Raw genomic sequence first — 25,086 nt, forward strand, 5'->3', positions numbered from 1 at the left:
GTCCTTTACAAAGTTCTAATTTCTTGATTCCCGGTGCCAGCATAATAAAAATTTCTTCCAGCATTTCTTACTCTCCTCTTGAAAACTATCTCAGTTTCCGACATCTGAACTCAACTCCTTTGTAAACTAAATACAACAATTCAATTACTTTGGCAGCCTCTACCCTCTTCTGTAAATAAATTGCCCTTATTACCTCTCATTTAAGAGTCCCTTCAGTCTCCTTTATTGATTTTTCATGCTCCCTCTGTACTTAAATATCCAATTTACTTTAATCTCTTACAATCTTCTCATTCTCTACGTGCCCTTTTGCGCCTCCCCCAAACAACTTCATTTTCAGTCTTTGCCATTCTAACGCACAGTAATTACTCTCTTCTCGGCCTCATTTAACCTTCTTCACTCTTCCCAGTGTGTTAATCCACATGATTTACAGGCTCTTGACGTAGTTTCGGCTGGTTATCATCAAATGCAGCCTCTGGATATGAACTACTTCATATCTTCACTCTCCCCTTTTTTCCTTTATTGATTACCCCATGAAATCACACGCACAATATTTCTACCTCCCTCCTCTCCCCCTCCCTCCCCCACAAGAGGTTTTCTGTTGACATCTAACATCTTTATTTCTCTCTAGATGAGTTTAATTTAAACCCTAACTACAATACAACAACAAAACAAACCAGCAGAAATGTAGCACTTCGAAGACAAACAAAATGATTTATTCAGTGATGAGCTTTTGTGGGACAGACCTACTTCTTCAGAGTCGATCTTTGAGATGAAGAAGTGGGTCTGTCCCACGAAAGCTCATCACCGAATAAATCATTTTGTTGGTCTTTAAAGTGCTACATTTCTGCTGGTTTGTTTTGCTGGAGTACAGACTAATATGCTACCTCTCTGTTAGTATCCTACAATACACGATTACTTTCACCATAACTTAATCCTTAGAGTTCTCGTCACTGATTGCATCCCATTTATGAAGACTCATGAACTGATTCTGATTCTAAACTTTTTTTCTCTATAGAAAGTCTTCTTCCTTTAAACCCGTGTTGTCCAATATGCTTCCTGTTTGCCACATGTGGCGAATGGGGCACTGGAGAGCGGCAAAATGCAGATCGGAGCCACAAACGTGGCACGCCCTCCACCTGCTCTGTGCAGGCGCTCCACCACTTGGTGGGACAAGTGCATGGTGGCACCAGTGGAGGCAGCTCCTGAGGCTTGGTGGCTGCGGCCTACCATGCGGCTCCAGTGGTGGCCCAGTGTGGCTCGCGCAGCAGCAGCTCGTTAGCAATCTCTGGGTGGATGTGCGTGGCTGGGAGTGGGGCAGCAGTGCTGCTCTGGTGAATAATCTGGAGTGGATGCTTGGCTCAGAGTAGCGGGGGGGAGACTGGCTCAGGGGGAACCTGTGCTTTAAACATTAAGGTAGCAGCCTGTCTCATGCTCATATATAAATGCTCAGTTGTATGTTTCTGCGGTGTTCCCATTTCATGAGTGGTTCTCTGCCTTTGGTGCGGGCAGAATCTTCTTGTGATTATCAGCTGCTGAGTAGCCCCCTTATATCCTCTCGCATTTCCTACCATCCTCCTTCACTCTCTCCACTCCAAACCCCCTCCTCTTCTATCAAAACAAAAAGCAGTCAAGTAGCACTTTAAAGACTAGCAAAATAGTTTATTAGGTGAGCTTTCGTGGGACAGACCCACTTCTTCAGACCATAGCGAGACCAGAACAGACTCAATATTTAAGACACAGAGAACCAAAAACAGTAACCAAGGAGGACAAATCAGAAAAAGATAATCAAGGTGAGCAAATCAGAGAGTGGAGGGGTGGGGGGGAAGATCAAGAATTAGATTGAGTTAAGTATGGATATGGTCTGGATATGGTCTGAAGAAGTGGGTCTGTCCCACGAAAGGTCACCTAATAAACTATTTTGCTAGTCTTTAAAGTGCTACTTGACTGCTTTTTGTTTTGATAGTGTATAGACTAGCACGGCTTCCTCTCTGTTACCCCTCCTCTTCTGCATGCTTTGTTTCTCAGTCTCATTTCTTTCCCTTCCTGCATCATCCTAATTTGTATTTTGTAGCACTTCTCCACCCTCTTGTTCCCTCTGCAGCGGACAGCTGCCAAGTTGCTTGGCAGGGGAGTCTCCACTAGTGAGATTCAGTACAATTTGCAGTGATGCTCAGCATCAAAGCAAGGTACAAAATACGATTTCGTATCTGTAGGCTGCTGCATTGAACTTATATTCATTTCCATGTGAGCTCTGCCTGTGGCAGGTTGACTGCTTTGGGACAGCTGCAAGAGTAGAGATGGAGAATCAGCAAATTACAAAGAGCCATTCACAGCTTCACCCATGGTGCACAAGCACATCAGGGGAGACATCCAAGGTTGCTCAGCTGTATCCAATACTGCTGTTATCTGCTCTGTATCCCCACAGCCCAGGATGGGTAAGGTGAATGTCCCTGAAATCTACTAAATTCTTTTCAATTTCAGTCACCTTGGAAGGAAAACATGAAGCATGACAATGACAGTAGCAGAACCTGCTGTTACACTGCTTGCTAAAGTGCTTATGAAATAGAACACCTATAAGCACAGAGACTATAAATGGCTCACAAAACTGTCTGCATACAAAAGAAAGAGTAATTCTGTCTTTTTTACTTTCAGTGATTTGAGAGATTAACAAATTTGTTGGACCTTTCAGAGCAGTGCTAAATTTGGTGCCAAAAAACAAATTCACTTCAAACAACGCATCTTTATGGTAGGTTTAAAGAGTGGCACAACTCACCTTAAATCCTCCTCCTATTTCTCCAATAATGTTCTCTAGAGGCACTTTTGTGTTTTCAAAATGTACTTCACAGGCTGAAATACAAGAAGTCTTCAATTATTTCAAAGACCTTTTGGTACATGTTAAAAAAAAATATAGCACCATTCAGAATTTAACTTGTTTTTTCTGTCCTAAGAGTTGGACTTTTCCCAGTAGAACAAAACAGAATTAAATACAATTTGCTAAAGAAGTTAATGGAGAGAAAGCTAAGAGCTGGCATTTTAAATTATGAAATGTAAAACGCCAACATGTCCCATGCTCACAGCTGGAGCGGGGAGAAGTATACTCTTTCGTGGAACCAGAAGAGACTGAATGAACACACATAATTGAGTAACTGATTTTGAAGCGTAAGAGCTACCAATAAAAGGAACAACAAAGAGAAACCAGCTCCCGCTGCTGTTGTACCTGTAATAATGCCTATTACTGAATTGTCTCAGGCTATGTCTACACTATGGGATAAATTAGAATTTAAGGCAGTTACCTCAATATTAAAACATTATTGTCTTCACTGTAAATACCACTAGCTCAAATTAGGGAGCACTAATATCAATATCATAATATTGTTGGAACTTGCTGGGTGGAATGTCAAGTTCGAATTTAAAATTTTGAATAAAGGCCAGTGTGGAAGTGCCATGTCTTAAAAATCAAAATTAGCAGCCTCCAGAAGCATCCCATATGTATCCCACAAAGCTACATGGTTACCTGCCAGGTGTGGTAGCTTTCTTCTCCGCTGCTCTCCAGGTGCACAGGAAGGAAGTCACAGGCAGCCCATGAATTTGAATTTGTCAGCACCCAGGCATGGAAATATAAAGGGCACCCATGATGAAAAATTTCTTTTACCTATCACCTCATGCTGCATCAGTAGCCATTGCACTGCATCGGTAACCATTCCATCAGTAGCCATCTCCTTCAATCATGGACACTGAAGGCAGTGATCTGGATAGTAGTCCTCAGTCTCACAAAAGAGCTCCAGTGTGGAGTCATAAGGAGAACGTGGATGTTTTTGCAGTTTTGGGAGAGGAATCAGTGGTGAGCAGACTGCAGGCATCCAAGGAAACACAAACATTATGATAAAATCCTGCAGTTGATGATTGCCAGAGGTTACTCCTGGGATTCTACGCAATGCTGGGTGAAGGTGAAGGAACTCCAACAGGCTTATCACTGAGTCCAGGAAGCCAACCAGTGGTCCGGGTCATCTCCAAAGACCTGCTACTATTATGAACAGCTGCACGTGCTTCATGCTGGGGAGACCCCACCACATTGCCCACTCTTCATTCAGTTGTGGAGGCCTGATTAGGAGTCCAGAGTGAGCTGAGAGGAGCTGGGGGTAGCCAGGAGGAAAAGGTCAATGGAGAGGAGGAGGGGGGCAACCAGCAGGGGCCTGAGAAAGTTCTTCCCAACAGTCCGGAGCTCTTTACCCTAGACCTAGAACTGATCCTCCCTATTACGATCACCGGGCCCCCAGGATCAAGATGTTCTAGTGACTATTTTTTTCTGAATGCAAGAAGGGGGTTGCAGGCGGGTATAGGTATGGCTATGGGTATAGGTTTCCTATGGATCTGTGCCCCTAAGAACAGCATGTTAATATTTTTGAGGATGGAGCGCTTTTCCTTTTTGGAGATCTCCTCAAACGTCTCATCTAGGCACTCTTGTATTTTTTGCACCAGGTTTTTGGGCAGGCCTAACTTATTGCAGCTTCCACAGTAGCACACCTTGCCGTGCCAGACAACCAGACAGCAATTTTGTATCATGGCGCCACACAGCATTTTGGCAAATTTTCTGTTAGTTTCAGGAGGCTGATGTCTTCTTAGAAACCTAAATAAACTTGGGAATTTAGACTGGACATTTTTGCAATGCTTCCTGCCCTTTTACATTTTCCTGGAGCACATTGCCACACCATGTGGCTGGCACGCGTGCTGTCTTCCCTGGCCTCCGCGCAGCTGGCAGGCTCTCTGGGCCTTCTCCCCTCCCACTTCCCCTTCCCCCACCCCATTTTTTTTTTTTCAGTTTACAGGGATCCATCTATACTCCGCTGTCCATGAGGCTGGAATCAAACCCTTCCCCACCATTTGCCCTCGCCACATGGCTGCTAGGCTCTGCAGGTCCTGCTACCACCAATCGGCATGGGCAGCACAGGTGGGTTTGCTCTCCTTTACGTGGCTTTTTTCCCTGATGAGGGCTGCTCTGGTGACCACGACAAAGCTTTTTTACCCCAACCAGACAGATGGCTAGAACAGCCCCTCCGCCCCCTTAGCTGTCCACATAGCTGGAATCAAACTGTTCCCCACCATCCCCCCTCATGACAACTGCCAGTCTCTGCAGGCCTTTCTTCTTGCAAAGAATTGCTTCAGGAGCGTCCAAAAAAGCTTTTTCCCCTGCTCCAGGATACCGGATGGCTTCCCGTTCCTTGTGTGCATGCAAAAAGCAGACAATAGCTTACCACATCCACAACAAAATGTTCTGGATAAATGATGGAAAATAATGGCTTGTGCAATGCACGCTTTGAATAAGCCTTGAATAGGCCATCTTTAATAAGCCTTAAGCAACCTTGCAAAAAGAAAATTTCCCTGATAGTAGAGACAGAGACCCATTCTTTCCATGGGTAATGACGTAGCGTGAACTGTATCTCAATTTTGACCATCACTTTCCAGGTGGCATGCCCAGTGTGGGAGATAGGGCAAGAAAGCACAAAAGGTCCAAGAAGAAACTGATCCTGGATCATGGAGCAGTCTGAAGCAGAAGCCAGTGACATGAGAATGAAGACAGCACAGTGACAGCAGAGTATGCTTGGCTTCCAGAGAGAGCAAGTAGCAAACCAGAGTGATGATGCAGCAAAGCTCATAACGACAGTGAGCGACCCAATGGAGGTCCTGTGGTCCATGCTGGAGCTATGAAGGGGCTCCCAATGCAGCAGTTGTGAGTCCCCTGAAGACAAGTTGCCCACTCTCCATTACTGCAGTTCCTGAAAGCGGGAAGGGAGGGCAAGGAGAGCCTGCCGCTATAGCCCCAAGGGCCACTGCAAAAGGCTATTCCACCACCCTTGACAATGCTTCTTTCCCCTGCTGCTTAAACCTCTCCTAACCCCAAAATAAACTTATTATTTTGAGCTCAGTGTGATTTTTTGGTATACATGAGTGATAGGGTGCATAAATCATTGTGGGGAACCGGGCGGTTGTGGGGGAAGAGGACTGATAGCACAGCTGTTCACTGCTACCCTAAGGTCTGCTGAGGACTCGCAGTAGAGGCACCTGGGTGGGGGTGGACAGGGCTGATAGCACAGCTGCACCTCACCACCATTTTTTTTTTTTGTGGAAAATAACACTACCTCCACCATCCATTCTCCTGCCTGCAACTCAACCCCCTTTTACCAAGCAAAAGCATTCTTTCAGTAAGAGAGTCTGACTTTGGTTCACATTTGGTGGGGAGCACAAATCAGTTTGGTGAGTAGTGGTTTGTTGTTATTACAATAGAGAAATACGTCACTAAAATATGCGTGGCAGATCATTCATGAAGCTATGTTTCAAAGCATCCTGATTGCTGCTGCCTCTGCATGGTTATTGGTGAATGGCTGTGTGGGCAGCTGCAAGTAAGCCCTGCCCATGGCCTCAGCCTCAATATTCCAGGTGCTGGAAAATTCTCCCACCTGGATTCACAAATGTTATGCAAAATGATGCACACTGTAATCACAGTGGGGATATTAGTTTCATAAAGACCCAAAGGTGTCAATAAGCATCTAAACCACGCTTTTAAACAGCCAAAGGCGCAGTAAACTGACATTGTGAACTTGCTGAGTCTTTGAAGTTTTCCTTACTGAGGTCAAGGGCTCCTGTGTAGGATTTCATAGGGCAAGGGAACAGAGGGTAACCAGGCTCACCCAATATTACAAACAGGCATCTCCATGTCACCAATCTTGATTTTCCCATTTAGGAAAAAAGTCCCATCCAGGAGCTTTCTGCACAGACCAGAATTTCTGAAGATGCATGTCATGAACCTTCCCCAACCACCCCACACTGATGTTGATGAAACGATCTTTGTCATCTACTGACACCTCCAAAACCATGGATAGATACCTCTCTTTGTTTATATACTCAGAGGCCAGGTGGACTGGGGCCATGATGGGAATGTGCATACCATCTATTGCCCCACCACAGTTAGGAAACCCCTAGCCATCAAAGCCATCTGCTATGGCCTGTACATCTCCCAGGGTCACGGTCTTCCTGAAGAGACACCAACAGATTGGACTGGCTACCTGTATCACCACAGAACACACTGTAGATCTGCCCACCCCAAATTGATGTGATTGACCAGTAACTCTTGGGCATTGCAAACTTCCACAGAGCAATTGCCACTCACTTCTGAACTGTTAAAGCTGGCCTCATTCTTTTGTTGCTGCATTTCAGGGCTGAGGTCAATACAACACACAGTTCCATAAAAGTGGACTTGCACATGCGGAAGTTCTGCACCACCGCTGGTCATCCCAGGACACCAAAACAATGTGGTCCCACCACTGTGTGCTGGTTTCGTGAGTCCAAAACCGCCACTCCACCATCAGCAATGCATTCAGGGCAGCCAGCATTTGAGAGTTCTTAGACCACAGTAGAAAGATTTCCTCATCATCATCCTCAACCACCATCTCACTTTCCAATCGACAGAAAAATTGCATGACAGTCCGTGAAGTTGTCGTAACTGTGTGTGCAATAACTTGAAGCATATGAGGATCCATGTTTGCGCTAGCTCTGTGACTGAGAAAATGGTGCCATCTCCCATTTGTCGTCACACAGTTACTGGGTGCTCTGAATTCTGGGACAGTGCTTTGCATTCTGGGATATAGACAAACAACCACAAGCAACCAGGGCTAAGGCACTGTGGAATATGTACCCACAATGCATTGCTCACATTGTCAAACTTGGATAAAGCAATGGGGATGCAGAAACTCGACATGGAGGAATGGAGGGTGGAATTTCCACAAGGTTTGTGAATGCTTAAATTCAAATTCTTAAGAACAAGGTTTAAAAAAAAAATTATTAAAAGTTGAATTTATCTCGTAATGTAGCTGTAGCCTCAGGTTAGCACACAAAGGGGAATTTCCACAGCAAAATGAGAGCATTAGATATTTGGAAATGGATGACAATTAGCAGACAAGAAGGTATTTAACAAGGATCTTTATATTTGTGAAAGTGCATTTTGAACAGAATCAACTGAAAACAGAGAAGAATGCTTAAGAAACTCAACCCCTATAATCAACTTAGAACTTCAATCAATATCCAACCAAACTGGATTTACTTGTGGATTCCAGTAAGCGCATTAACTTTGAAACACACTTCTATGAAAAAAATGAATTAAATGTTTCTTACTATTAGATCCTCGAATGCCCAGTTTGTCTTCTGGCTTCCCATTTGTGACTCCACCAAAGGCTCTTTCAACAATAAAGGCAGTAATCTTGTCTTTTTTTGCACCATCCTTATCGACAACTTCAGTTCTTGCAAACACAGTGAAAATGTCTGCAAGACCACCATTTGATATCCAGATCTGGGAGAGGAGGTGGGCAAAAGAAAAACAAAAGTTAATTTGTTCCACTGTAATGTTACTTCCTAACGAGCTGTCTCTGCATAGGACTAACTTGACTCATTCCCTCAAGTTTTAATTTCTGCTCTTGACTGGCTTTGTGATTATGACAAGCTTATACTTCAAAGAAGAGCTGACCAGAGGATGTTAATTTTAAAAAAAAAAAAAGTGTTTTTTCTAATGCTTTTGCCCTAGCACAGGAGTCTGCAACCTGTGGCGCTATAAGCAACCACTTGTGGCTCCTAGAGCTGCCACCACTGACTCCTCTTGTAGCTCTGGAGGCTGCCGCCACTTAAACAAAAATCTAAATTCAGTTGCCTGCCACTGAGTCAACTAAATTTAGATATTTTGTCCAAGCGATGGCAGCTGGAGCTGCTGAGCAGTCAGCCATGGCAAGGAGCCGAGACAGAAAGCCAGCTGGGCAGGGAACCACCCCACGTGGGCATGAGTTTAAGATGGCAGGAGAGCTAGTGGGAGGGTGGCCAAGCCTGGCCCTGCTGGAGCAGCACAACCGCGCCAATAAGGAGGAGGAGACGGCAGGGAGCAGTGTGTGGAGACTGTGGTAGCTGCTGCAGAACCTTATGCACTGAGGCAAGTTAAGTCTGCAGGCAGGGGCAGGGTGGGGGGAGGTTGAAGCTCAAAGGAGTTAAGCCTGGGAGCAGTGGTGAGGGAGGTTGGGACCTGGGGGGTGGGTTTATCCTAGGGATGGGGGCAGGTTTGCAGGATGTGGGTAACATCACTTTCTAACTGGTACAAATTGTGTGCATTGTTCTTAAAATTGAGGTGATAAAAAGCACGGTTTGCTGTTATTTATTAAGGACTGTCTTATATTCATGTGCATTGCAGCTCTTGAAGGATTGATTTTGTAACTGAATTTGAAAAAAAATAACTCTCCTCACTATTTTGGTTGCAGGCCCCCACCCTAGGAACACAAACCCTTGGGTTTGTGAAGGCTGGTTGATAACTGGTACATTCTGTAATACCCCCTTGGAGAACAAAGAGTGGGGAGAACTACAGTCTTGCATGGAACACAGGTATTTCAGCCCCATCTGGACTGTTGGGGCAATAACCGTGAGGTGCAAAGGGACTGTAAGTTTACACCCAATGTCTGGAGTGGGAAAGATATGGGTCTCCACCAAGAACGATGATGGATATAAAGCCTGAAACATTAAGAGGAAGTGAAGGGGGCTAAGAAGATGGTGTGTCAAGGGTGCAGTTAGCCAGCTTCAAGGCCCTGCTCCATTAGTTTCAGAATGACCTGCAATGAAAACAAACAAAACCCTGTTCTGACTCAGGCAGAACAGGGACTTGAACTTGGGTCTTCCACATGCCAGGTCAGTTCCCTAACAAGCAACGTGTTCATACATTGAAACTTCGTCAGAACCAGTGTGTGCCAGCAAAATATTTGGCTTTGCTGACACAGCATATATAATGTGGTAAAATGTCCTGACCAGCTCTACTTCCAAGTCAGTGTTTAAAGGAAAGGTAAAGTATTCAACAAAACCTTGAGCAGAGAGAACTGAAAAAAGGATTTCAGGTTTCCTCCTCACCTGAGCGTCCAGTCGTCTTCACAGAATAAAGCCAGAAACAGAATGGGAAAATGAAGAGAAGAAAATGCACATTCACAGCAGGATACCTTCCTCATCTTTTTACCAAGGCTTAGCAAAGGTATTCTCTGCATCAGGTGTGTCCGGCCCGTGGGCCGCATGCGGCCCTGGACAGCTAGTAATGAGGCCAAATTCGATGCATATCAAGGAATGTTTCGTAAAGACAAAATAGTGGAACTGGAAAAAAAAAAGTCTGTCATCTCAATTTTTTTTTTAAAAAATTACAACTCAAACAGACTATTGCGAAAGCTAGTTATGTGGTAGCAAATCTGACTGCAAAAAAATCAAAACCATTTACTGATGGTGAGTTTATTAAGCAATGTATGGAAAGCGTGGCAGATATAATTTGTCCTGACAAAAAAAACGGACTATTCTAAAAATCAGTGTCTCGCCAGACTATAGCCAGGCAAATTGAAGAAATAGGAAAATCTATCGAAAGAGATTTGGAGAGTAAAGCTGCTAGTTTCAAATTTTATGCTTTGGCGACAGATGAAAGAACAGATGCTACAGATACAGCTCAACTTGCCATTTTTATTAGGGGTATTGATAACAAATACAATCTCACTGAAGAAATGGCTTCTTTGGTGCTGTTGCCTCCTTCTTAAGGTGGCACAGTGGCAGTTCGTGCCCGGTATGCAACGCTGGCCCAATAACACACCGAGAGAGGAAGAAGAATCTTTATTTGGCATGCCAAGTAAGGTGCAGGGGGATCTCTCCTCAAAGCCTGCACCCCTTGCAACAAGAGATGAGCAATACTTATACCTCTCTCCTCCTTTGTTCATCCCCCCTCCCAACAAACCAGGGGAGAGTTTCTCATACTCCCTTTATCCATTTCTCCAGCTCAAACTGAATTCTTACTGGTCTTATGCCATTCCGCTCTGGTAATTCCCTATTGAGCAGGAGGTCAAGTACCAATAGATTATTAACAAAAAGTAAATTACAGGAAGGTAGAGTTATTTGGTCATATAGAACATGAACAGAATCTCATTAACAAGACAATACTGAAAATTAAGGAGGATTCACTAACAATGCTAAATTCAATATTGAACCTTATGAGAACATCAATAAGCATTCATTTACAAAACAATGTCTCTATGAGATCAGAATATAACAACGTTTTCCGTGCCAATAGTGCCATTAAAAGACAACTAAATCTCTTGATTTGTACGAAGCACTAAAAATTACATTAAAGCGATTTTCTTTAACCTTTGCCAGCATATCTGGTATAGCTACTGATGGCACCCTGGCTATGGTTGGTAAAAAAAAGAGGGACTTATAAAACTAATAGAAGACGGTGCAATTGCCGCCGGCAACTCACGTTTGATGAAATATCACTGCATCGTACATCAAGAAAATTTATGTGCAAAAGCTTTAAAAATCATGATGTCATGCAAATTGTCATCAAAGCTGTGAATTTCATAAGATCCAGGGGATTGAATCATCGCCAATTCCAGGAGTTCCTTAAAAGTATGGATGCTGATTATGGGGACATCATTTACTTTTCTGAAGTAAGGTGGCTAAGTCGGGGTACAATGTTGAAAAGATTTTATAATTTGAGAAATGAAATCAAGTCATTTATGGAATCAAAAGGAAAATTTGTGCCAGAATTTGAAGATGAAAATGGCTCACAGATTTAGCATTTTTGATGGATTTGACCGCTCATTTAAATGAGTTAAACATGCATCTTCAAGGTGAAAAATCAACTTCTGTGCTGTGTTTCAAACCATAACAGTGTTCGAAAAGAAATTTAAATTATGGCTAGCTCAAGTTATGGCAAAATAATTTTATGCATTTTGATACATTGGCTAAACACAGTCCTGTGAACAGTGAAAAATATGCAGCCTTGCTTTCCGTTTTGATACAGGAATTTGATAATAGGTTTCAAGATTTTCAAAAAAATCATCAATTTTTTGGTATATTTGCGACTCCACTTTCAGTCGACATAAATACATTACCTGCGCATTTTCAAATGGAATGTATAGAGTTGCAATCAGACATTCAACTCAAAGAAAAATTTGATCATGTCTCTTTACTAGACTTTTATAAGTCCTATGTTCCCAGAGAAAAATATCCCTCGCTTCACAATCACGCCTTATTCATGTCATCGCTTTTTAGCAGTACGTACATTTGTGAACAACTTTTTTCCCAAGGATGAAGCACATGAGTAAAATTAGATCAAAATTTTCTGACGAGCACCTTGAGAACTCACTAAGAATTGCAACCACTTCCATCGAACCAGACATTGATGCATTGGTTTCACAAAAACAAGCTCAAATATCCCACTAGTTTTATGTTTATATTGCCCTCTTTTGTTTTAATGTTATAATAAAAAATATTAAAAAAGGAAGTTTGTTATTTATATACATTAACTATATTATATATTTTATATGCGGCCCAAGACAATTCCTCTTCACTCAATGCGGCCCAGGCCAGCTAAAGGTTGGACACCCATGCTCTGCATAGTAATTTCTTTTGCTCTCATGATAGATTGAGCTAATTTTATGACACAATCCTTGACTAGCTTGGAATGCTCAGAAATGAAACAAAGCTGCCAAGCTAAGTTCTCATTTGGAAGAACAAGATGATCAAACTAGATCCATGAGGAAGGGATGCTTCATATGATGCTCACATACACGAATACTTGTATGGATAAATACCTTTGAGCCATTTAGTAAAAAGCTTTTCCCATCTTCACTCATGGTAGCTCTCGTCTGGATGGATGCTGCATCACTTCCACTGGAAGTCCAAGAAACAGTTAAAATTTGCTTGTTTTCCAGAAACACTTATACAATATAAGGAATACAGATATAGTCCAAATTTTCAAACTTTGATCTCTGAAGTTCAGTTTCTAAATAAAAGCATAACTTTCTAAATCCCAGGCTGCTGAAGAAGACAGGGATGTAAAATCCTGTTTAATTATTAAACCAATTAAATATTAAGTTTAACCGGTTAACTATTAAGTGGGGTGGGGGGCATGGCTGGACAGGACAACGGGGAGGTCTGGCCGAGCTAGAGAGCCCCAGCCCATAGCGGGCCCATTGTGGACAGGGGCTGCTCCAGCTGGGTTAGGCAACTGTCCTTCCCTGCCACCCCCACACCTGTGGGCAGGCCATGCCAAGCTGGAGCAAACCCGTGCTCATGGTGGGCAGCGAGAAGCTCCAGCTCCCAGTGGTTAACAGTAAGCTTCATCCATTTAGAAAGAGACTTAACCAGTTACATGTTAACATCCCTAGAAGTCCTCTGAAGACAGCTCTCTCAGGAGCCCTATTTATTTTACACTGTATGATTACATGTTGATTAGGAACAGCTAAAATGTTTTAAATACATAAACCCTTGATAAGCAGCTTCACTTTGCTGTATTTTGAAGCACTTGAACACAGGGGAAAATACCCAGAGTCAACACATAGCTGGTTTGAAGCACAGAAAGAGCTGCCCATAAGTCATAGTGATATTATATTGTCACACAAACTGAAAGAAAGCAATGCACAACAGAAAAAAAACATCTGTGACCACTGTATATATTATTGTACAAATGCAGAAGATCAATTATATTGACTTCCAGGGGAACAATGGGGAGAGTCTAAATGCTCCTTGTTCAATAAATTCAGACACCTTCTCCTCTGCTAACTAACTAAATGTTGAAAAGTATCAGAGAGGCAGCTGTGTTAGTCTGTATCTTCAAGAACAACATGAAGGCCTGTGGCACCTTATAGACTAACATATTTTGGAGCATAAGCTTTCATGCATCTGCATCTGATGAAGCGGGTCTTTGCCCACGAAAGATTATGCTCCAAAATATCTGCTAGTCTATAATGTGCCACAGGCCTTCTTGTTGTAAATGTTATTCACATGATCACCATGCTATTCACAGAATCACGGGCACATTCTCCTGTTCCTCAACTAATGTCATATATGCCATCATGTGCCAACAATGCCCACACACCATTTATATTGGACAGACTTCAAACACTCTTTGACAAAGAATGAATTGACACAAAATAGACATAAAAAAACTCCTAACTCACAAACCTGTCAGCCAGCACTTTAACGGAGTGGACATTCTGTTAATGACCTGTGTTTTACTGAAAATGAACTTAAGTGATTGTTTACAGAGAGCGCGCTCAGAACTCTCATTTATATTCAAATTTGACACATTAACACATGATTTGAGCCAGGACAGTTGTTACCTGGCCCATTATAAAGACTTTTACATACTTTGTCTATCTAACTTTTGACTTCCCCATCTCACACCCCACTCCTGCCACCTCCTCTGCTCTTCTGATCTGTCAACCTTGATAACAATTTTTGGACCTCTGTGCTTTATATAATTGAGTCTGATAAATGAAAGCTAGGTGTCCACCTATGTAAACCATACGCCCTCTAAATGTTGGGTAGCAACTGGAACTCTCTGATGTTATTTGCCACCAAGTAACTTCTGAAATATTTCCTTCTCTTCACAGATTGCACCTCTGTTCACTCAAGATTAAGTTAATTAGCTAAATAAATGTTGGAAGAATTTTCAAAACATGATTATCACCTATTCTCCTCTTCTGCTCCTGCCTGCAAGGGACACTTCAAAATCATTTGCCTGAATCTCTAAAAATAATCTTTGCCAATACAGCCCACATCTGCAAAATGTCAGGGGGAGAAAGACTGTAGGGGGAACGTCAAAGTCTCGCTCGTGATTGAAAGAGCATCTTAACTATGCTGAGGTTGCTGCCTGACAGTACTCCAAGTAAATTAATAATGCAAGAAGTTCCAGAAAATTCTAGGCAAAAGTCCACTGCAGATTTATCCATTCTAAAACAGAATTTACAGCAAAATTAAAAATACAGCACATGTTGCTCAAGTGTGCAAAGGCTTTTTTTCATACCACTTTAACAATCACAGCATAATCAGATACTCTGATATTTGTAGGTAGACACTATCCACCATGTCTAAATCATATCTACAACCAAACAAAAACTGGAAATGAGGCTAGTGACCAGCGGGAGACTGACCAGCTTGAAGCTGCAAATAGGGAGCTGCTAACAGAGGAGTCTGCTGGAAGAGAAGGTGAACCCCCCATTGAACCAGGTGAGAGCTCTAGGGTATGTTTGTTTCCTGGGCTGTTTGTGTGAATTCCAGTTACTGACCGATCTCAGTTACTTGTGGGTAAGTTTGATTGCTAGGCTGATTGTTTGAATTTCATTTTCCTAAACCGTCTGTGGCATTGTGTGTGTGTGTTGGGGGGGGCGGGGGGAGAGGAGGAGAGAGAGAAAAAATATATTATATTCTCCCACTGCGAGTCACCAGCAGTAGGAGGGACCAGAGGAGAGACAGCTTCACCAGCCAGAGGCTAGCAACCAGCAGGAGTGTGACCAGCTGGGAACTGAAACGGGGGCTGCACACAGGGGAATTTGCCTCGCGGGGGAGCCCCATATTATTTGGTTTTTTGTTTTTTTTTTAAAATAGTTTTGTTTCTCCTCTGCCCTTCAAGGTGGCACTACTATCATCTGAGGAAATTCTCTGAAGAAAGGGAAAAATAGATAGTGACAAGTCTACTGAATAGTCAGCTGTTGTGACCTGCACAGTATGTGCTATGTTTGTTTTCCCCCCAGAAGACAGAAGGGAATTTCGCACGTACCAAGTGCAGGCTGGTCGCCATCTTGGAAGAAAAGATTAGTGGACTTGAGGTGCAAATAGCAACCCTCCAGCCCATCAAAGGTGGTGAAGGCTTGCTTGACAGAAGGCAGCATTTAGTCCCACAGGCACAGCAGGCTGAGCAACAAGTGAGGGCAGTACAGAACAAGGAAGGAAACTGGAAATATGTAACCTCCATGAGAAGAAAGCCAGTTCTGATATTTCCAATTCTGGTAAAGGTAAGCAACTGCTTTCTGGCTCTCTGCTCCGGTGATATGGTGGAGAATGCTGTGGCAGAGACCTCTCAGGGAAGGGATCAGAAGAAGACCCCAGTGACTGGAAGGCATGGGATGTGTAGTCCTAGGGATGACAGTTCTGTGACCACCACCCCCAAAGGAAGAAGATAGCTACTAGTAGTAAGAGACTCCCTCCTAAGAGGGATGGAGTCATCCATCTACCATCCAGATCTGGAATCTCAGGACGTTTGCTGCTTCCCAGGAGCTAGAATCCAGGATGTGACAGAGAGACTTCCAAAAATCAAACCTGAAAATTATTACCCCTTCCTACTTTTCCATGTAGGAACTAATGGCACAGCAAAGAATGACCTTGAGCAGGTCACCATGGATTATCAAGGAATATGGAGTGCAAGTGGTGTTCTCGTCTATTGAAGGAAGGGGTCCAGGCAGAGATTGTTGAATCATGGAAGGAAATGCATGGTTGCACACATGGTATTGGAGACGGAGGACCTGGTTTCTTCAACCACGATATTCTGTTTCAGGAATAAGGGTGGCTAGGAAAAGAAGGGATTCACCTAATGAAGAGAGGAAAGAGCAAACCTGCAGGCAGGCTTGCAAACCTAGTGAGGAGGGCTTTAAAATAGGTTCATCGGGGCATGGTGACACAAGCCCTGAGGTAAGTGGGGAAGGAGGCAGGACAACAAAGGAGGACCCCTGGTTTGAAAGGAGATGGTAGGCCAATCAGCTAACTATCAAAGGTGTTTGTACACAAATGCAAGAAGCCTGGGAAACAAACAGGAAGAATTAGAGGCCCTGGCACTGTCAAAGTAGTATTAAGTGATTGGAATAACAGACACTTGTGGGATGATTCGCATAACTGGAGCACTGTCATGGAAGGCTATAAACTGTTCAGGAAGGACAGGCAGGGGAGAAAAGGAGTAGTAGTAGTTGCACTATATGTGAGAGAGCAGTATGGTTGCTCACAGCTCCAGTATACGGAGGGAGAAAAGCCAGCTGAGAGTCTTTACGTTAAGCTTAGAGGTGGAAGCAACAGAGGTGATGTGGTTGGTGACTGCTATAGACCACCAGATCAGCTGGATGAGGATTTCTGCAGACATCTAAGAGATGCTTCCAGATCACAGGCCCTGGTTTTCAGGAGACACTTGAATCACCCAGACATTTGTTGGGAGACCGATCCAGCAGCACACAGCAATTCAGGAAGTTTTTGGAGAATGTTGGGGATATCTTCCTGGTTCAAGTGCTGAAGGAACTGACAAAGGGCTGTGCGTACGCAGCTTGACCTCCTGCTCACAAATGGGGAAGAACTAGTGGGTGGCAACCTGGGCTGCAGCAATCATGAGATGGTAGATTCAGGATTCTGACAAAAGGAAGAAAGGTGAGCAGTAAGATACAGACCAATCTGATTAGTTTCTATGATGAGATAACTGGCTCTGTGGATAGGGGAAAAATCAATGGATGTGATTTATCCTGACTTTAGCAAAGCTTTTGATATGGTCTCCCACAATATTCTTGTCAGCAAGTTAAAAGGAATGTGGACTGGATAAATGGACGGTAAGATAGATAGAAAGCTGGCTAGAAGGTCGGGCCCAGCGGGTAGTGATCAACGGCTCAATGTCAGTCGATTTCTAGTGGAGTGCCCCAAGGTTCGGTTCTGGGCCCAGTTCTGTTCAACATATTTATCAATTACCTGGATGAGGGGTTGGATTGCACCCTCAGCAAGTTTGCAGATGACAATAAGCTAGGGGGAGAGGTAGATATGCTGGAGGGTAGGGACAGGGTCCAGAGTGACTTAGACAAATTAGAAGAATGGGCCACAAGAAATCTGATGAGGTTCAATAAGGACAATTGTGAAGTTCTGCACTTGGACCAGAAGAATGCCAAGCATTATTACAGACTGGGGTCCGACTGGTTTAGTACTAGTTCTACAGAAAGGGAGTTGTTGTGGACAAGAAGCTGGACATGAGTTAGCAGTGAGCCATTGTAGCCAAGAAGGCTCATGGCATATTGGGTTGCATCAAGAGGAGTGTTGCCAGTAGATCCAGAGAAGTGATTATTCCCCTTTATTCAGCTTTGGTGGGGCTGCATCTGGATTACTGTATCCAGTTCTGGGCCCCCAATTATAGGAAGGATGTGGACACACTGGAGAGGGTACAGCAGAGGGCGACCAAAATAATTAGGGGGCTGGAGCATATGACCTATGAGGAAAGGTTGCAGGAATTGGGACTGTTTAGTTTGCAGAAGAGAAGACTGAGGGGGGATTTGATAACAGCCTTCAACTACTGAAGGGAGGTTGCAAAGAGTCTGGAGAGAGGCTGTTCGCCGTGGTCACGGACGGCAGAACACGGAACAATTGTCTCAAGTTGCAGTTGGGAAGGTCCAGGTTGAACATAAGGAAAAATTTTTTCACTAGGAGGGTGATGAAGCATTGGAATGGTCTACCTAGGGAAGTAGTGGAGTCTCCATCCATGGAGGTGTTTAAGTCTCAGCTCGACAAAGCCCTGGCTGGGCTGATCTGATGGGGTTTGGTCCTGCCTTGGGCAGGCGGCTGGACTTGATGGCTTCTTAGGTCTCTTCCAGCTCTATTGTTCTATCATTCTATGATTTCAGAAGAGCACACTTCAACTCTCAGAGAACTGATGGGCAGGATCTCCTGGGAAACTTGCTCAGGAGAACTGGCAGTATTTTAAAGAGGTCTTATTGAAGGCACAGGAACAAACCATCCTGATGCACAGTAAGGAAAGTAAATATAGTAGGAAACCAGCTTGGCTTACAAGGAAAATCCTTGGTGAGCTTCAACTCAAAAGGGATGCATATACAAAGTGGAAACTTAAGTTATCTGTCCAAGGAAGTGTGTAAATATATGGCTGGACAATGCCAGAGAGTAATCAGAAAAGCAAAAGAACAATTGGAACTGCAGCTAGCAAGGAATGCGAAGGGCAACAAGAAGGGTTTCTATAGGTATCCTAACAAGAAAGTGATCAGGGAGGGTGTGGGGCTGTTACTGGATGAGGGAGGTAACCTGATGAGAGATAAGAGAAAGGCTGAAGTGTTCAATTTATTTATTGCCTCAGTCTTCACAGATATGGGAAGGAGGTAGGAAGCCCTCGATGGGGAAAAAAATAGGTTAAGAGCTATTTAGGAAAGCTAGACAAACACAAATCCATGGGTCCAGATTTAATACATCCAAGACTACTGAGGGAATTGGCAAATGTCATTGCAGATCCCCTGGCTATTAAATTTGAAAATTCATGGTGATCAGAAGAGATCCTGGATGACTGGAAAAAGGCAAAGGCAGTGCCCATCATTACAAAGGGAAAGGAGGACAATCCAGGGAACTATAGACTCGTCAGCCTTACCTCAGTCCCCAGAAAAATTATAGAGGGGCTCCTCCATTCAGAAGCACTTGGAAGAGAGGAAAGTGATCAAGAGCAGGCAATATAGATTCACCAAGGGCAAGACATGCCTGACCAATCTGATTAGCTTCTATAATGAGGTAACTGGCTCTGTGGACCTGGGGAAGTCAATGGATGTGATATACCTTAAGCAAAGCTTTTGATAGTCTCCCACAACACTCTTGCCCATAAGTTAAGAAAATATGGATTGGACAAATGGACTGTAAGTTCATCTTGTTCTTAGCTATGGACATTTCAGCATTATGAACAAGCTCCATTTCCAAACTTCTACTCTATCACTTATTGGTAACATGCCCCTTAAAAAAAAAAATCACACAAATAGAATAGATTTTATATAGGGTAAATACATGCCATTATAACAAAGCAACCTAAAGGTCATGACAAAAATAAAACCATTTTAGTTGTAAAAATAAAGAAGTTACCTTCCTGGTTCTGTAAGGCAAAAAGCTGCAATATACTCCCCAGATGCCAGTTTGGGGAGATACTTTGCCTTCTGCTCATCGGTGCCAGCAATCAGGATTCCCTAGACAAAGACATGAATAAGAGACTTACCCTGGCATTATGCATAAGAAGTAAAAGCACCCTTCTACAATGTTTAATTAGTGATATACAGAAAAACCGTGCATTACGTAATTAGGTATCATTAAAATGGTAAGAGTGAAACTGACATACTAATTTCCAATTAATAAAGGTATTATCACATAGCTGATTTAACTGCTTACTTCAAATAAGTTGGTATTAGACCGCTTCCTTTTGAACAAAATATTAATAACCTATTATCACAACTGAAATCCTCAATGTCCATCTCAAATTGATTAGGTACACAAACAGAATCTGAACTAGTTCCTTCATCCTAGCGGTAGGCAACAGTCAGGTCCCAAGGGTGCTGGACTACAGAGGTTCAACCTGTACTTTGTTCTTTACAGCACTTTTCATCAGCAGATCTCAGATCACTCCAAGATCCATGTGTTGGGATGATCATTCTTGAAAAATTACAGTAGACCCGTATGAATTTAAAATGCAACCCTTGATTTCCCATGCACAGGTAGAAGTTATTTACAATTTCTTATTAAAAGGAAATTAAGACCCCCCTATGCAATCAACTCTTCATTGTAAGTTCATCTCATCTATAAGTCATGTATAACAAATCAATAACCCAATGTTACCTTAAGCCCTATTGCTTGATGAGCTGCCAAAGTAACTGCAACAGATCCATCTAGAGAAATTATTTCTCCTAAACGTGCGTACATTGTATTTGAGAGACCAAGTCCACCTGGTGGGAGAAAAAAAAAAAAGTGTTTTTCTTCAGTCATTTCCCTGCTCTAAGAGCTGTCTCTACAGAGAGAAATACTTTCAAGTACAGAAAAACAAAAAAAGCATAAATTACTAGTTTCTTTAAAAGCTCAAAAAATACTGAAGAGGCCTTTACTGGTACATTACTTGTAATTGAACTATATAGCTTGTCCCAGAAGTGAATGCTTTATGTATGAAATCATTAGGAGAAACACATTTATCCACTTTATAAAATTCCTTATTACTTCTGCATATACACTTTCTACCCAGGCAAGCTGACATTATGTTGTGCAAGTGTACATTATGTGTGTACACTCACGCTCTCTCTCTCTCTCTTTCTTTCTCTCAAGGAAAGAATTTCCGAATTTCAAGTGGCTTCCTGCAGCTTCCATTGGCTGGCAATGGTGATCACCAGAAGCTATGAGCAGCCAAGACTGGGGAAACTAAAGGGAGAAAAAAAAGACACTAGCCTGAGGATCTGCAGCCCAAAGTTTGAAATCTCCTGCTCTAAAACAAGCATCATTCAGTCCACTGAATATCAGAAACAAAATCAATCATAGAATCATAGAATACTAGGACTGGAAGGGACCTCAAGAGGCCATCGAGTCTAGGACCCTGCCCTAATGGCAGGACCAAGTACTTTCTAAACCATCCCTGATAGACATCTATCTAACCTGTTCTTAAATATCTCCAGCAATGGAGATTCCACAATCTCCCCTGGCAATTTATTCCACTGTTTGACCACCCTGACAGTTAGGAACTTTTTCCTAATGTCCAATCTAAACCTCCCTTGCTGCAGTTTAAGCCCATTGACTCTTGTTCTATCCTCAAGAGGCCCAGACGAACAAGTTTTCTCCCTCCTCCTTATGACACCCTTTTAGATGCCTGAAAACCGCTATCATGTCGCCCTCAATCTTCTCTTTTCTAAACTAAGCAAGCCCAGTTCTTTCAGCCTCTCTCCACAGGGCACATTCGCTAGACCTTTAATCATTCTTGTTGCTCTTTTCTGGACCCTCTCTAATTTCTCCATATCTTTCTTGAACTGTGGTGCCCAGAACTGGACACAATTCTCCAGCTGAGGCCTAACCAGCGCAGAGTAGAGCGGGAGAATGACTTCTCGTGTCTGGTTCACAACACACCTGTTAATGGGTCCCAGAATCATGTCTGCCTTTTTTGCAACAGCATCACACTGTTGACTCATATTTAGCTTGTGGTCCACTATAACCTCTAGATCCCTTTCTGCTGTAGTCATTCCTAGACAGTCTCTCCCCATTCTGTATGTGTGAAACTAATTGTTCCTTCCCAAGCGGAGCACTTTGCATTTGTCCTTATTAAGCTTCATCCTGTTTACCTCAGACTATTTCTCCAATGACTATTCAGCAGTTCCCTGTTTATGTCAAATTAGGACAGAAATTCAACTTCTACTTTAAAAGAAAGCCAGCTGTTGTTCATGTCTGATCTTTTTGCTCAGCAGCTGCAGAACCAGCCAACAGAGGGAGTACAGACTTACAAATGTGGATCTCAGTATAATGCTGATATCATTGCAGCTGGTACTGAAAACAAGAACAAGAATAGCGAAAGCAAAGGCACGTTGGCTTGCACTTTACAAGAAAAGAAAAAGATCAGGAAGATGGGAAAACAGACGGACCACTATTCTGAGTGAAGTTTTCCAAATGGGTATTAAATTAGGGATGTTAAAGTTTAACTGGTAAGCCAGGCCCTAAATGGATGAGGCTTTGCCTGGGGACGGGAGAGGTGGGGGAAGGGTTGGAAAAGGGGAGGGTGGTGCCACAGATGTGAGGCACTCCAGCACATGTGGAGCAGCTCCTCATCCACAGCAGTCCACCTGAAGGCCACTCCAGCAGCAGCCTCCCCACCTGGCTAACTGGTTAAGTGGTTAAAACTTGCATTTAACTGGGTAACTAATTAAATGGGATTTTACATTGCTATATCAAAACATGGTAACATTTTTAAAAATCTTTGCATCTAACATTAAAATGAAATATTTTGAGAAATTAATTCAAACCTTGTTTCCATTTTGAGACCTCCTGCTGTAAATGAACCAGTATATGTATAAGGAACAGAAAAGAATTGGTGTGGGGGGACCCAAGTATCATGTCTTCTCCTACTAAACATTTTTCCTTTGCATTTCCAGCATTCACATGCATAATTTTACTATCTAGGGCCATAAAAAGTACTAGTTTTGTGTAACCAATTACAAACCCAGCTAACTGCTGTTAACACCACAAATAGCTTTTTCATAAGGGCTATGTCTACAGTACAGCAAGCTATTGCCAGAAGTCACCCGACAAAAATTCTGTCAACAGATCACGTCCACAGAGCAAAGTGTGTCTGTCGAAAGGAAGTGGCCAGACCACCCAGCTGCTTTCTTGACAGAACAGCCCCCTGGAATCCCATCACACAGGGTCGCATGGCTGGCAAGATGCTTTCCAGATAGTCATGGTGCCACAGCAGTCTCTGGGTGGCTTGCACGGGCCCAACACACAGGGGCTGCAGCTTCTGCTGAACGTCGTTCTGGCCACCCTGCTCTTCCTCTGGGGGACAGACCCAGCATTGGCTTCAAGAAGCATGCGATGGCTGCCACATAGGCCCACCAGCGCTTACCCCCTTGGGTGACTAGGAGGGTCTGGAGATACAGCACCAGTCGTAACTAGTGGGACCGGCTGGTCGAGGTGCACTGGGATGACCAGCAGCAGCTCCAGAATGAGAACAGACACCTTCCTGGAGCTCTACGCTTGGCTCGCCCTGGTGCTCCAGAGAGAGGACACCCAGATACAGCCTACCATCCCCCTGGAGAAGCAGGTCACCATCACCGTATGGAAGCTGGCCACCCCCAACAGCTATTGCTCCATCAGGAACCAGGCTGGTATGGGCTAGCCCACCATCAGGGTCATCCTCATGCAGGTAAAGCACTCTCAGGCTGCAGGACTTGCATGGGGGAGGGGGTGTCCCAGCCAAGGGGAACCCTTGAGAGCAGGGTCAGGGGTGCGATGGGTGAAGCTGGGGAGGGAAGCCCCATCCCCAGGGACTGTGCAGTCCCAGCCTCACACAGACTTGCTGACGGGGGGGGGGGGGGGGGGGCAGCTCCCAGAGAGCTCGGGGGAAGGGAAGGTGCAGTCCCTGATGTATGTGTTTGATCTCTGGCCCTTGTGGATCACGATGGCCATCAACACCATCCTCCTGCTGAGGGCTGTCCATCTTGCAGACCCGGACGCAGTCATGTCAGGCTTCACCACCCAGGGGTTCCTCGACTGCCTCAGGGCAATCAACAGGATCCACATCCCCATCCATGCCACAGACCACAGCGCAGCCTGGTCCATCAACTGCAAGGGATATCACTCTGTTGTGCTGTAGGCCCTGGTCGACTACCAGGGACAGTTCCTTGATGTGTACATTGAGTGGTCAGGCTGGACACACAATGCGCAGGTGTTCCACAACTCCAGACTGTTACAGAGGATGGAGGCAGGCACTTATGTCTCTCGCCATGAGCTGGCAGTCAGGGACGTGAACATGCTACTGTCCATCGTGGGAAATGCTGCCTCCCCGCTCATGCCCTGGCTCCTGGACCTGAGCCAGGAGCTCTAACGTCTGACTCAACTGGGCACAGAACCAGACTGAGCGTGCATTTGGCCACTTGAAGGCACATTGTAGATGCTGCCTGACCCAGCTGGTTGTGGGGGAGCATAATGTCCCCCAAACAGTGGTCACCTGTTGTGCCCTCCACAACACTGTGGAGGGAAAAAGGCCTTCCACCTGGTGGGCAGAGGAGATGGGGTTGGACACGGGCTGTGGCTACGAGCAGCCGGGCGCAGCTCCAGTCCACCAAGCCCATTAGGATGGGCTGTAGATCTGGAAGACCTTCTCCCACAGCCTCCAATATCCCTCCCCATGCCCCCCCACAGCCTGACCCCATCCCTACCACAACCCCTCCCCCTTCACTCCCTTGACCCTCCCCAAACCCTCTGCAATAAAGAGGGACATGGGGGGGTATGTTCAAATAACTTGTTTACTTACAAAAAGATAAACGAGACGAAACATGCAAAAAACTAGTTATAATGAGGAAGATAAAACTACATACAGGTGGACGGGCAACTGAACTAGGCTGGGGGGGCATTACTTCAGAGGGGAATGGGACCCCAAGCAGTGTCCGCCTCAGGATCCCCTACTGCTGTGGGTTCGTTGTCCCTATCAGGGCTGGGGTGGGGCCAGGAGCATGGGCAGGTACGGCGGCAGTGTGGCTGCGGTGGGGTCAGGCTCCCCAGGGAGAGCGGGGGTTGGCCATCACCCAACAGACAAGGTTCACCATCTCTTGGGAGATGACAAGTGGAGGGGGGAGGGCAACTGGTACTGCCAGACACTGGTGATGGCATCTAAGTGGTCATCAGCTGGTTCTGGACCCACATCCGCCACTCCCAGTCTTCCCACAGCCGACACTCTAAGAGGTGGATGAGCCTCCAGAGGGCAGCAGTGAGAGCCTTCTGGAAATTGCCATTCTC

The 25,086-nt window shown here is 44.3% G+C and overlaps 1 protein-coding gene across 1 annotated transcript in view; it reads right to left on the reverse strand.

The window, feature by feature from the left end:
- The window catches only part of ACAD9 (acyl-CoA dehydrogenase family member 9), a 99,601-nt gene that overhangs the window by 58,581 nt on the left and 15,934 nt on the right, over positions 1-25,086 (reverse strand). The window contains exons 4-8 of the mRNA XM_075006235.1: positions 20,443-20,549; positions 19,699-19,799; positions 12,642-12,720; positions 8,167-8,341; positions 2,774-2,847 (exon numbers count right to left, since the gene is read on the reverse strand). Coding sequence (XP_074862336.1) covers positions 2,774-2,847; positions 8,167-8,341; positions 12,642-12,720; positions 19,699-19,799; positions 20,443-20,549 — 536 coding nt within the window. The remainder of the gene's footprint in view (positions 1-2,773; positions 2,848-8,166; positions 8,342-12,641; positions 12,721-19,698; positions 19,800-20,442; positions 20,550-25,086) is intronic.

Source organism: Carettochelys insculpta, chromosome 11 (assembly GCF_033958435.1).
Source record: "Carettochelys insculpta isolate YL-2023 chromosome 11, ASM3395843v1, whole genome shotgun sequence".
NCBI lineage: Eukaryota > Metazoa > Chordata > Testudines > Carettochelyidae > Carettochelys > Carettochelys insculpta.